This window comes from Hyperolius riggenbachi, chromosome 7, assembly GCF_040937935.1.
Source record: "Hyperolius riggenbachi isolate aHypRig1 chromosome 7, aHypRig1.pri, whole genome shotgun sequence".
Classification (NCBI taxonomy): domain Eukaryota; kingdom Metazoa; phylum Chordata; class Amphibia; order Anura; family Hyperoliidae; genus Hyperolius; species Hyperolius riggenbachi.
This window is the reverse complement of record NC_090652.1, coordinates 315,904,935-315,918,283: the sequence shown is the minus strand read 5'-3', so window position 1 is coordinate 315,918,283 and position 13,349 is coordinate 315,904,935. Positions and strand designations below refer to the sequence as shown.

The 13,349-nt window shown below is 44.7% G+C and overlaps 1 protein-coding gene across 4 annotated transcripts in view; it reads left to right on the top strand.

The window, feature by feature from the left end:
• MYLK (myosin light chain kinase) overlaps positions 1 to 13,349 on the top strand; it is a 281,451-nt gene that overhangs the window by 233,580 nt on the left and 34,522 nt on the right. For all 4 annotated transcript variants that reach the window (XM_068246221.1, XM_068246222.1, XM_068246220.1 and 1 more), the window contains 3 exons: positions 3,359 to 3,391; positions 9,857 to 9,950; positions 13,077 to 13,280. In XM_068246221.1, the coding sequence (XP_068102322.1) occupies positions 3,359 to 3,391; positions 9,857 to 9,950; positions 13,077 to 13,280 (331 nt within the window). The remainder of the gene's footprint in view (positions 1 to 3,358; positions 3,392 to 9,856; positions 9,951 to 13,076; positions 13,281 to 13,349) is intronic.

The window sequence follows — 13,349 nt, the reverse complement described above, 5'->3', positions numbered from 1 at the left end:
AGTACTACAGTCCTGGCCAAAAGTTTTGAGAATGTCAAAAATATTGGAAATGAGAAAAGTTGGTGCTTAAGTTTTTATAATAGCAATTTGCATATAGTCCAGAATGTTATGAAGAGTGTTCAGATGAATTGCATAGTCCTTCTTTGCCATGAAAATTAACTGAATCCCCAAAAAAACCTTTCCACTGCATTTCATTGCCGTCATTAACCACCCTGGCGTTCTGATTAAATCGCCAGGGTGGCTGCGGGAGGGTTTTTTTTAAATAAAAAAAAAACTATTTCATGCAGCCAACTGAAAGTTGGCTGCATGAAAGCCCACTAGAGGGCGCTCCGGAATAAACAAGGAAGGCCGCAATGAGCGGCCTTCCTTGTTTTGCTTATATCGTCGCCATAGCGACGAGCGGAGTGACGTCATCGACGTCAGCCGACGTCCTGACGTCAGCCGCCTCCGATCCAGCCCTTAGCGCTGGCCGGAACTTTTTGTTCCGGCTACGCTGGGCTCAGGCGGCTGGGGGGACCCTCTTTCGCCGCTGCTCGCGGCGGATCGCCGCAGAGCGGCGGCGATCAGGCAGCACACGCGGCTGGCAAAGTGCCGGCTGCGTGTGCTGCTTTTTATTTGACTAAAATCGGCCCAGCAGGGCCTGAGCGGCAGCCTCTGGCGGTGTTGGACGAGCTGAGCTCGTCCAGACCGCTCAGCAGGTTAAAGGACCTGCTGAGATAATTTCAGCAATCGTCTTGTTAACTCAGGTGAGAATGTTGACGAGCACAAGGCTGGAGATAATTATGTCAGGCTGATTGGGTTAGAATGGCAGACTTGACATGTTAAAAGGAGGGTGATGCTTGAAATCATTGATCTTCCATTGTTAACCATGGTGACCAGCAAAGAAACGCATGCAGCCATCATTGCATTGCAGAAAAATGGCTTTACAGGCAAGGATATTGTGGCTACTAAGATTGCACCTAAATCAACAATTTATAGGATCATCAAGAACTTCAAGGAAAGAGGTTCAATTCTTGTTAAGAAGGCTTTAGGGCATCCAAGAAAGTCCAGCAAGCACCAGGATCGTCTCCTAAAGAGGTTTCAGCTGCGGCATCGGAGTGCATCCAGTGCAGAGGTTGCTCAGGAATGACAGCAGGCAGGTGTGAGCGCATCTGCATGCACAGTGAGGCGAAGACTTTTGGAAGATGGCCTGGTGTCAAGGACAGCAAAGAAGCCACTTCTCTCCCAAAAACCATCAGGGACAGATTGATCTTCTGCAGAAAGTATGGTGACTGGACTGCTGAGGACTGGGGCAAAGTCATATTCTCAGATGAAGCCCCTTTCCGGTTGTTTGGGGGCATCTGGAAAAAGGCTTGTCAGGAGAAGAAAAAGGTGAGCGCTACCACCAGTCCTGTGTCATGCCAACAGTAAAGCATCCTGAGACCATTCATGTGTGGTGTGGGCAGTGGCGTAGCTAAGGAGCTGAGGGCCCCGATGCAAGTTTTACTATGGGGCCCCCCTAAGCACTCAATACATAACAATTGATACGGCGCACCAAAACCTGCCAATGGCAACTACAGTGTCAGAGGTGCAAGAGGGGGATGGGGAACAGTGTGTTAATGATTATTACTATTCAAAGTATCTATAGAAGTGATTATTATGAGCACAGGGCCAATACAGAGCTAATACTGTAGTTGAGGGAGGGCCCTTCGGGGCCCCTCTGGCCCAAGGGCCCTGATGCGGTCGCTACCTCTGCACCCCCTATTGCTACGCCCCTGTGTGTGGGGTTGCTTCTCACCCAAGGGTGTGGGCTCACTCACAATTTTGCCAAAAAACACAGCCATGTATAAAGAATGGTACCAAAACACCCTCCAACAGCAACTTCTTCCAACAATCCAACAACAGTTTGGTGAAGAACAATGCATTTTCCAGCAGGATGGAGCACCGTGTCATACGGCAAAAGTGATAACTAAGTGGCTCGGGGACCAAAACGTTGAAATTTTGGGTCCATGGCCTGGAAACTCCCCAGATCTTAATGCCATTGAGAACTTGTGGTCATTCCTCAAGAGGCGGGGGGACAAACAAAAACCAGCTAATTCTCAAAGAAGTGATTATGAAAGAATGGGTTGCTATCAGTCAGGATTTGGCCCAGAAGTTGATTGAGAGCATGCCTAGTCGCATTGCAGAGGTCCTGAAAAAGAAGGGCCAACACTGCAAACACTGACTCTTTACATAAATCTCATGTAATTGTCAAAAGCCTTTGAAACGTATGAAGTGCTTATAATTCTATTTCAGTACATCACATAAACAACTTGAAACAAAGATCTAAAAGCAGTTTAGCAACAAACTTTGTGAAAACTCGTATTTTTGACAGTCTCAAAACTTTTGGCCAGGACTGTAGAGCTGCAGCCACTAGGGGCGCTCTATAAAACTAGACGAGCCAAAAATGTTACCACAACAGATGAACATCAAATATTAGAAGTCTTTGTCCTCCAGTTTCTTGGACTTGTGACTCCACCAAACTCTGACTTAAAGGGATTCTTAAGTGCACTTTAAAAAGCCAGTTTTACGTACCTGAGGCTTCTAACGGCCCCCTGCGGTTGACCTGTGGCTGCGCTGATACTCTACAATCCTCCCGTCCTCCGCCATGGCTCAGTTTCGTTTTCAGCGACCGATCCTGTCATTGGCCACTGCGTCTGCACGTCCTCGTTCGTGCTCCTGACGCCGGGAGTGTCCTGCGCAGTGGTTGGCAACAGGCTCAGTCACTGACACTGAATTTGAGCCACGGCGGGGGACTGGAGGCTTGGCGAGGGCACAGGTCGTCTGCAGGGGGCTGGTAAAAGCCCCAGGTAAGTAAAATTGGCCTTTTTTGGGTACACTCGAGGATCCCGTAGCTTTGTTCACACTGCAAAACGCAATAGCTACCCGCTTAGCGATGGCAATTTTGCAATGCGATTTTTTTTTTAAAGCAATGTTTAAAGGAATGTACGGTACTTTTTGCACATTCCTTTAGCAACATCACTCTGAAAAATGGAGCTTGCAGCGAGATTTCAAATTTCTAAAAATCGAATTGCAGCTTTGAGAGAACACCCCACAGGGGGACACTGCACTAGTTCTTTGCTGATGTGCACTGCAATCGTCCCCAGTGTAAACTGGCCCTAACGATTCTGGGTGGCGTGGCCCCCGGTGGCTGACATTAGTGCCATTCCAACAAACCAATGAACAGTTTGTTTACATTTTTATGTCTTTATACTAAAAGTCTACATTGCTAACAAATGCTTTTATTGCAAAGTACATTTATGTGGATGAGAATATAAGCTGTGAGATGAGTTCTCTGTAATCTTGACACCAATCCCCCCTCTCCCTCTCTCCTCTGCAGAACACAAAGACGAGGCAGAAGTGTCGGACGATGGTGAGTGGCGGATATTTCATGTACTTCCAATAGATTCTTAGAATGTGTAATATAGCTTTAAAGTGGACCTGAACTCTTGCACAGGACAGAAGGAAAACGTAGAGAAATGCACCCTGTGTGTATTTAGAGAGTTTAGCTTGTCTAATTCCCTCTCATCTGTGACTAATCACACATTGTAATTTGATCTCTAACCTGTCACCTGACTGCCACTTCAGATATGCTCATTTGAAAGCACAGGATGTTAGCAATATGTCTGCTTCCATGAAAGCAGGAAGTAGACACACTGCAGATTTATTGCAGGATTTGTATCCGCTGCAATAAAGAAATGTTTTTCTTTAAAGGTTATTATGCTGTTGCTTATCTCTTAGAGCAGAGAGGAAGTTTTGAGTTCAGGTCCGCTTTGAGTTATTTATATACATAGGATAAGAGTTATTTACATACATTTACAGTTGGGGACAGGGCAGATATCCCCACAAGGTAATATAGGCAGTTTTCCACTGAATTATATTAATGATTTTACACAGTTATTTGGGTTGAAAAAAGACATCCGTCCATCGAGTTCAACCAGAAAATAAGGTATACCGCCAGCCTGCTCTCTCACATATCTCATCTGATCCAGAGGAAAGCGAAAACCCCTAAGGGCTTGTTCACACGGACGACAGGCGGCGTTGGGGCGGCGAAGAAGCCACGTCGTCCTGTGATGTCTCGTTCTGGGGCGGCGGTACAGCGATTGTCGGCTTCCCGTCACGATCAGCGTTTTTTGTGCCCGCAAAGCCGTGGCGGCTAGCCGACCCTGGACGTCGCATGCGGCTTCTAGCGCAGGCCGAAACGACGGTTTAAATCGGGATCGGAACGCCGCGTTTGCGCAATCACCAGTAATCGCTGGTAACTACGCGATGCTATACGCTCCCATTCACTTGAATGGGAGCGTTTAGCAGACAAGTCCCAAACGCTTGGCAGTAAACGTCCTCAAGCGTCCGTGTGAACCAACCCCCACAAGGCATGGTCCAATGAGCCCCCAAAGGGAAAGAATTCCTTCCCGACTCCAGATGGCAATCAGATAAAATTCCTGGATCAACATCATTAGGCATTACCTAGTAATTAAAGATTTCATTTTATTAAAAATGAACTGTAGTGAAAATAATACAATTGCTTATTTTATTTTTTTCTCTAAATATTCATTTATTATTTAGTCAGTGTGAACCCATTGTAAGATCTTTCCTCTCCCTGATTTACATTCTGACATTTTTCACATGGCGACATCTTTACTGCTGGCAGGTGCAGCTCTGGGGAATGTTCACTTAGAGTTCTGACACTGGATACAAAATACACCTGGTCTCCCAGAATGAACAGCCTAGGCAGTGACATCACTGGGAGGGCGGGGTTACACACCAATGTGCAGCAAAATATAGAGAAAGGAAGTGTTTCTAATGCTGAAATCAGGATATGTAACGTAAAAGTGGGTATCTTGAATAATTGGCGGCATTCTGCTATATGTCACTACAGGGCCTCTTTACTGCATTCTGCTATAGGTCACTACAGGGCCTCTTTACTGCATTCTGCTATATGTCACTACAGGGCCTCTTTACTGCACTCTGCTATATGTCACTACAGGGCCTCTTTACTGCATTCTGCTATATGTCACTACAGGGCCTCTTTACTGCACTCTGCTATATGTCACTACAGGGCCTCTTTACTGCACTCTGCTATATGTCACTACAGGGCCTCTTTACTGCATTCTGCTGTAGGTCACTACAGGGTCTCTTTACTGCATTCTGCTATATGTCACTACAGGGCCTCTTTACTGCACTCTGCTATATGTCACTACAGGGCCTCTTTACTGCACTCTGCTATATGTCACTACAGGGCCTCTTTACTGCATTCTGCTATAGGTCACTACAGGGTCTCTTTACTGCATTCTGCTATATGTCACTACAGGGCCTCTTTACTGCATTCTACTGTATGTCACTACAGGGCCTCTTTACTGCATTCTGCTATAGGTCACTACAGGGCCTCTTTACTGCATTCTACTGTATGTCACTGCAGGGCCTCTTTACTGCATTCTGCTATATGTCACTACAGGGCCTCTTTACTGCATTCTGCTATATGTCACTACAGGGCCTCTTTACTGCATTCTGCTATATGTCACTACATGGCCTCTTTACTGCATTCTACTATATGTCACTACAGGGCCTCTTTACTGTATTCTGCTATATGTCACTACAGAGCCTCTTTACTGCATTCTACTATATGTCACTACAGGGCCTCTTTACTGTATTCTGCTATATGTCACTACAGGGCCTCTTTACTGCATTCTGCTATATGTCACTACAGGACCCTTTTACTGCATTCAGTTATATGTCACTACAGGGCCTCTTTACTGCATTCTGCTATATGTCACTACATGGCCTCTTTACTGCATTCTGCTATATGTCACTACAGGGCCTCTTTACTGCATTCTACTATATGTCACTACAGGGCCTCTTTACTGCATTCTACTATATGTCACTACAGGGCCTCTTTACTGTATTCTGCTATATGTCACTACAGGACCTTTTTACTGCATTCTGCTATATGTCACTACAGGGCCTCTTTACTGCATTCTGCTATATGTCACTACATGGCCTCTTTACTGTATTCTGCTATATGTCACTACAGGGCCTCTTTACTGCATTCTACTGTATGTCACTACAGGGCCTCTTTACTGCATTCTGCTATATGTCACTACAGGGCCTCTTTACTGCATTCTGCTATATGTCACTACAGGGCCTCTTTACTGCATTCTACTATATGTCACTACAGGGGCTCTTTACTGTATTCTGCTATATGTCACTACAGAGCCTCTTTACTGCATTCTACTATATGTCACTACAGGGCCTCTTTACTGTATTCTGCTATATGTCACTACAGGGCCTCTTTACTGCATTCTGCTATATGTCACTACAGGGCCTCTTTACTGCATTCTGCTATATGTCACTACAGGGCCTCTTTACTGCATTCTGCTATAGGTCACTACAGGGCCTCTTTACTGCATTCTGCTATAGGTCACTACAGGGCCTCTTTACTGCATTCTGCTATATGTCACTACAGGGCCTCTTTACTGCATTCTGCTATATGTCACTACAGGGCCTCTTTACTGCATTCTGCTATGTGTCACTACAGGGCCTCTTTACTGCATTCTGCTATATGTCACTACAGGGCCTCTTTACTGCAGTCTCCTATATGTCACTACAGGGCCTCTTTACTGCATTCTGCTATATGTCACTATAGGGCTCTTTACTGCATTCTGCTATATGTCACTACAGGGCCTCTTTACTGCATTCTATTATATGTCACTACAGGGCCTCTTTACTGCATTCTACTATATGTCACTACAGGGCCTCTTTACTGCATTCTGCTATATGTCACTACAGGCCCTCTTTACTGCATTCTGCTATATGTCACTACAGGGCCTCTTTACTGTATTCTGCTATATGTCACTACAGGGCCTCTTTACTGCATTCTGCTATATGTCACTACAGGGCCTCTTTACTGCATTCTGCTATAGGTCACTACAGGGCCTCTTTACTGCATTCTGCTATAGGTCACTACAGGGCCTCTTTACTGCATTCTGCTATATGTCACTACAGGGCCTCTTTACTGCATTCTGCTATATGTCACTACAGGGCCTCTTTACTGCATTCTGCTATATGTCACTACAGGGCCTCTTTACTGCATTCTGCTATATGTCACTACAGGGCCTCATTACTGCATTCTGCTATATGTCACTACAGGGCGTCTTTGCTACATTCTACTATATGTCACTACAGGGCCTCTGTACTGCATTCTACTATATGTCACTACTGGGCCTCTTTACTGCATTCTGCTGTATGTCACTACAGGGCCTCTTTACTGCATTCTGCTATATGTCACTACAGGCCCTCTTTACTGCATTCTGCTATATGTCACTACAGGGCCTCATTACTGCATTCTGCTATATGTCACTACAGGGCGTCTTTGCTGCATTCTACTATATGTCACTACTGGGCCTCTTTACTGCATTCTGCTGTATGTCACTACAGGGCCTCTTTACTGCATTCTGCTATATGTCACTACAGGGCCTCTTTACTGTATTCTGCTATATGTCACTACAGGGCCTCTTTACTGCATTCTGCTATATGTCACTACAGGACCCTTTTACTGCATTCAGTTATATGTCACTACAGGGCCTCTTTACTGCATTCTGCTATATGTCACTACATGGCCTCTTTACTGCATTCTGCTATATGTCACTACAGGGCCTCTTTACTGCATTCTACTATATGTCACTACAGGGCCTCTTTACTGCATTCTACTATATGTCACTACAGGGCCTCTTTACTGTATTCTGCTATATGTCACTACAGGACCTTTTTACTGCATTCTGCTATATGTCACTACAGGGCCTCTTTACTGCATTCTGCTATATGTCACTACATGGCCTCTTTACTGTATTCTGCTATATGTCACTACAGGGCCTCTTTACTGCATTCTACTGTATGTCACTACAGGGCCTCTTTACTGCATTCTGCTATATGTCACTACAGGGCCTCTTTACTGCATTCTGCTATATGTCACTACAGGGCCTCTTTACTGCATTCTACTATATGTCACTACAGGGGCTCTTTACTGTATTCTGCTATATGTCACTACAGAGCCTCTTTACTGCATTCTACTATATGTCACTACAGGGCCTCTTTACTGTATTCTGCTATATGTCACTACAGGGCCTCTTTACTGCATTCTGCTATATGTCACTACAGGGCCTCTTTACTGCATTCTGCTATATGTCACTACAGGGCCTCTTTACTGCATTCTGCTATAGGTCACTACAGGGCCTCTTTACTGCATTCTGCTATAGGTCACTACAGGGCCTCTTTACTGCATTCTGCTATATGTCACTACAGGGCCTCTTTACTGCATTCTGCTATATGTCACTACAGGGCCTCTTTACTGCATTCTGCTATGTGTCACTACAGGGCCTCTTTACTGCATTCTGCTATATGTCACTACAGGGCCTCTTTACTGCAGTCTCCTATATGTCACTACAGGGCCTCTTTACTGCATTCTGCTATATGTCACTATAGGGCTCTTTACTGCATTCTGCTATATGTCACTACAGGGCCTCTTTACTGCATTCTATTATATGTCACTACAGGGCCTCTTTACTGCATTCTACTATATGTCACTACAGGGCCTCTTTACTGCATTCTGCTATATGTCACTACAGGCCCTCTTTACTGCATTCTGCTATATGTCACTACAGGGCCTCTTTACTGTATTCTGCTATATGTCACTACAGGGCCTCTTTACTGCATTCTGCTATATGTCACTACAGGGCCTCTTTACTGCATTCTGCTATAGGTCACTACAGGGCCTCTTTACTGCATTCTGCTATAGGTCACTACAGGGCCTCTTTACTGCATTCTGCTATATGTCACTACAGGGCCTCTTTACTGCATTCTGCTATATGTCACTACAGGGCCTCTTTACTGCATTCTGCTATATGTCACTACAGGGCCTCTTTACTGCATTCTGCTATATGTCACTACAGGGCCTCATTACTGCATTCTGCTATATGTCACTACAGGGCGTCTTTGCTACATTCTACTATATGTCACTACAGGGCCTCTGTACTGCATTCTACTATATGTCACTACTGGGCCTCTTTACTGCATTCTGCTGTATGTCACTACAGGGCCTCTTTACTGCATTCTGCTATATGTCACTACAGGCCCTCTTTACTGCATTCTGCTATATGTCACTACAGGGCCTCATTACTGCATTCTGCTATATGTCACTACAGGGCGTCTTTGCTGCATTCTACTATATGTCACTACTGGGCCTCTTTACTGCATTCTGCTGTATGTCACTACAGGGCCTCTTTACTGCATTCTGCTATATGTCACTACAGGGCCTCTTTACTGCATTCTGCTATATGTCACTACAGGGCCTCTTTACTGCATTCTGCTATATGTCACTACAGGGCCTCTTTACTGCATTCTGCTATATGTCACTACAGGGCCTCTTTACTGCATTCTGCTATATGTCACTACAGGGCCTCTTTGCTGCATTCTACTATATGTCACTACAGGGCCTCTTTACTGAATTCTGTGATATGTCATTACAGGGCCTCTTTACTGCATTCTGCTATATGTCACTACAGGGCCTCTTTACTGCATTCTGCTATATGTCACTACAGGGCCTCTTTAAGGATGGGATTCCAGTAGGCCTATAGGTAGGAGTTTGGGAAATGGGCGCACAGGTCACATGATCAGTATTTGGGGATCTGTACAAAGATTGCATTATTTTCACTTTTTATGGTGACTTCCTGTGACGAGCCTTGGTGTGGGGGTCTGTCTGTGCTGCTCTCTGCTGCCCCCCTTTGTTCCCCAGGCCGCAGTGGGAGATGATGTTGGTACTTGACTCTCTCTCTTTTTCTGGCAGAGGACAAGCAGACGGAGCCAGAATACAAAAATGTTGTAATAAACACGTCACAGAAGGTGTCAGACTTTTACGACGTGGAGGAACGCCTGGGAACGTGAGTACCCCAATATCACACAGCACCTCCATGGCTATTCCTGTCCTGAGCCCCCCTCGGACACCGCGTCCAACCGCTCCCGGCTGTCACGTCTCTGATTCATTCTTCGGCTGCGGCGGTTTCCGTGGTAAACAGGCAGGACGGTGGGAAACTGCCTCCAGGTCACACACACGGCTGGGCGGTCTCCGAGAATCTCCCAAGACTCTGTCCTAAAATATTTTTTATTTTGAGGTCAGACCCGCCCCGTCCATCTGCAAATCATTGCTTCCAGCTCAAGCCAAAATATTTCATTTAATTTGGGATGTAAAAGGGTGAGAATCAAATCTGCCTGGTTCTTATTTATGTGTATATTATTTGTCTCATTTAGGAAGCCCCCCCCCCACCACCACCACCACTACTTCCTGTCCCAGAAACGCCCCCTCCCCAAATACTGAACTACAACAATAGATTTGGCCAACTTTTTTTTTTGAAGAAATTGAATCTACTTGTGCCTCTCATGATAACGTTGGTGGAAACAGTGAAATATTTGGGAAATAACTCAGTTTCTTCCCTTATTACATACTCCTGGTGGAAGGGGAATGGCATACTATTTCCCAGTGGAATAACGTTTGCGTGAAATTTGCATGCAAGGCAGAATTATTTTCATGTCGGTGACTGTCTCTGGTCATTGTTGGCAGCTCAGCCCTGTAATCACTGACACGTATGAATATTATAGGACAGTAATTATAACAACCCATTAATCATTTCTGCCCCCCTTCCCCACCCCCATATAATACACTTGTTTAAAAAAACAATAGCCAAAGTGACAGAATTTTAGACCATACATATATTCTTACCTTAGGAACTTGGCTCTTTAAATATGTATGCCATGAAGTTGTATTACTGTTATTTTTGCAAATAAGGGCTTGTAATTATTGATGGAGCTCAACGAGAAAACCAGAAACACAAGATGGAAAAAATACACCTTTATTTCCAAATAGATCCATACATTGTATCAGGGACATAATTTAAAATTATAAAGTCACTGGTCTCCTCTCAAAAGACATCATTGGAATAGATCCCCTCGCCCAAACTCTATTGTTCCTGCAGGTTGCTTGTGTGACCTCCCCTCTCCATAGAGCTGGACACAGTGCTGAGAGGCAGCCCAGGGACGTGTCTGTACACTTTCCACATCATTAAGCGCTAAAACGTTTTTTCCTAAACGTTAAAGGACCACTTTATCACAAAAAAATTGTAAAATTTAAAATATGTGTAAACCTATAAAAATAAGTGTACAAGAGTAAAATGAGCCATAAATTACTTTTCTACTATGTTGCTGTCACTTACAGTAGGTGGTAGAAATCTGACAGTAGCGACAGGTTTTGGACTAGTCCATCTCTTCATGGGGGATTAACGGCAAGAATTTTATTCTTTATAAAGACATTCCCTGAAAAAGGATTTATACAAAGATTCTGGCCAGCCTCCCTGCTCGCTGCACACTTTTTTTGTTGGCAGTTGGACAGAGCAACTGTCATTCACGAACTGCTTTTGAGAATAAAGAAAACCCTGAGAAGCCCCTATGAGGAGATGGGCTAGTCCAAAACCTGTCAGTTCTGATAGATTTCTACTAATGTAAGTGACAGCAGCATAGGAAAAAAGTAATTTATAGCTCATTTTACTCTGGAGGAAACAAACTTGTTGTTTGTATTTATAAACATGTATTTTAACTTTTTTTTTCTGCAGGCAGAAATTAGCCTCTGACGCACATCAGATCTTATGTCACACGTTTCGTCAGAGCTTTCTCCGCCTCCTAATATAACATCGTCACCACATTGCTATCCAGTGACAAGGACCTTGTTGGCAAAGGATAAAATATTTCCTAGAAGCAAAAATAAGAAGCAGGGCCGCCGATAGGGCATCTGTGAGGGGAGGGCCCTACCGGGCCCAGTTAATTACTGAATCTGAGAGAGCCTAAGCGCTTTGAGTCCTATGGGAGAAAAGCGCTATAGAAATGTTATTGTATTGTATTGTATTGAATCATTAAGAAGGACAGAAAGGGGCTCAGGATATGAATACTGTGGAATATTTTACCAGCCAGTTTACCAAGGGCTGCAGTCATAGCGCCACCCTCTGGCTGGAGGTAAAATGGCAGCTATTGTATAGTGTGCACATTCTGGGACCCCTCGCTGGGTTTCTGGTAGATGGGCACAAAGTGAGACGTTCCCGATGTCACATCCAGCTCGATGTCCTGCCTGTCCTCTCCTGCAGGAGGGGAATCTCCAACCTCATATTACCCGAGTTATTAATAGCTGGGGGAGCATTACCAGACGTGGCTCTGTGTGTCTAGTCTGCATACTACCGGGACATTCCTTCATACTTGCTTCATATCTGTGCCATTACGCTCTCCAGTATGTGTGCAATGCTGCCGGATGCTTGATAAGAATATACCCCCCCCCCCCCCACACACACAGATAGCAGGAATACCGTGCAACGGGATGAGATGTCACTGCTGACCTATGAAGTCATACTTCTAAAATGGCATGCGTGACATCACTACTGAAAATAGTGAAAATGCTGAACTTATACCCAGGGACGGTGATGTCATTTCTGTAATATATAGCTTATATCTGGAGAGCGATTATGTCACTCCTGTAATATAAAACTTATCTGGAGAACTGTGATGTCACTCCTGTAACATATAACATATATCTGGAGAGCAGTGATGTCACTTGTGTAATACATAACATCTGGAGACTGATGATGTCACTTCTGTAATATAAAACATATCTGGAGAGCGATGATGTCATTCTGTAATATATAATTTCTACTTGGAGAGCGGTGATGTCACTTGTGTAATATATAAAATATCTGGAGAGCAGTGATGTCACACCTGTAATATATAACTTATATCTGGGGAGCGGTGATGTCACTCCTGTAACATATAACCTATATCTGGAGAGTGGTGATGCCACTCCTGTAACATATAACCTATATCTGGAGGGCGGTGATGTCACTCCTGTAACATATAACCTATATCTGGAGGGCGGTGATGTCACTCCTGTAATATACATACTATATCTAGAGAGATGTACATTTTAGCCAGCACTGAGTGTCCCCATCTGAGGGTTTTGTGTTTTCTCCTCTTAGAGGAAAGTTCGGACAGGTGTTCCGAGTGGTGGACAAGAAGACCAAGAAGGTTTTGGCGGGGAAATTCCTGAAAGCGTACAGCGCCAAGGACAAGGAGAGCATCCGGCAGGAGATCGACATCATGAACTGCCTCCATCACCCCAAGCTGGTGCAGTGTGTGGACGCCTTCGAGTCCAAAGCCGACATGGTGATGGTCCTGGAACTGTGAGTAACTTGGGTGGACATCTCTCAACCAATCAGATTCTGTCTGCAAGATGGTGGTCAGCAACTGAT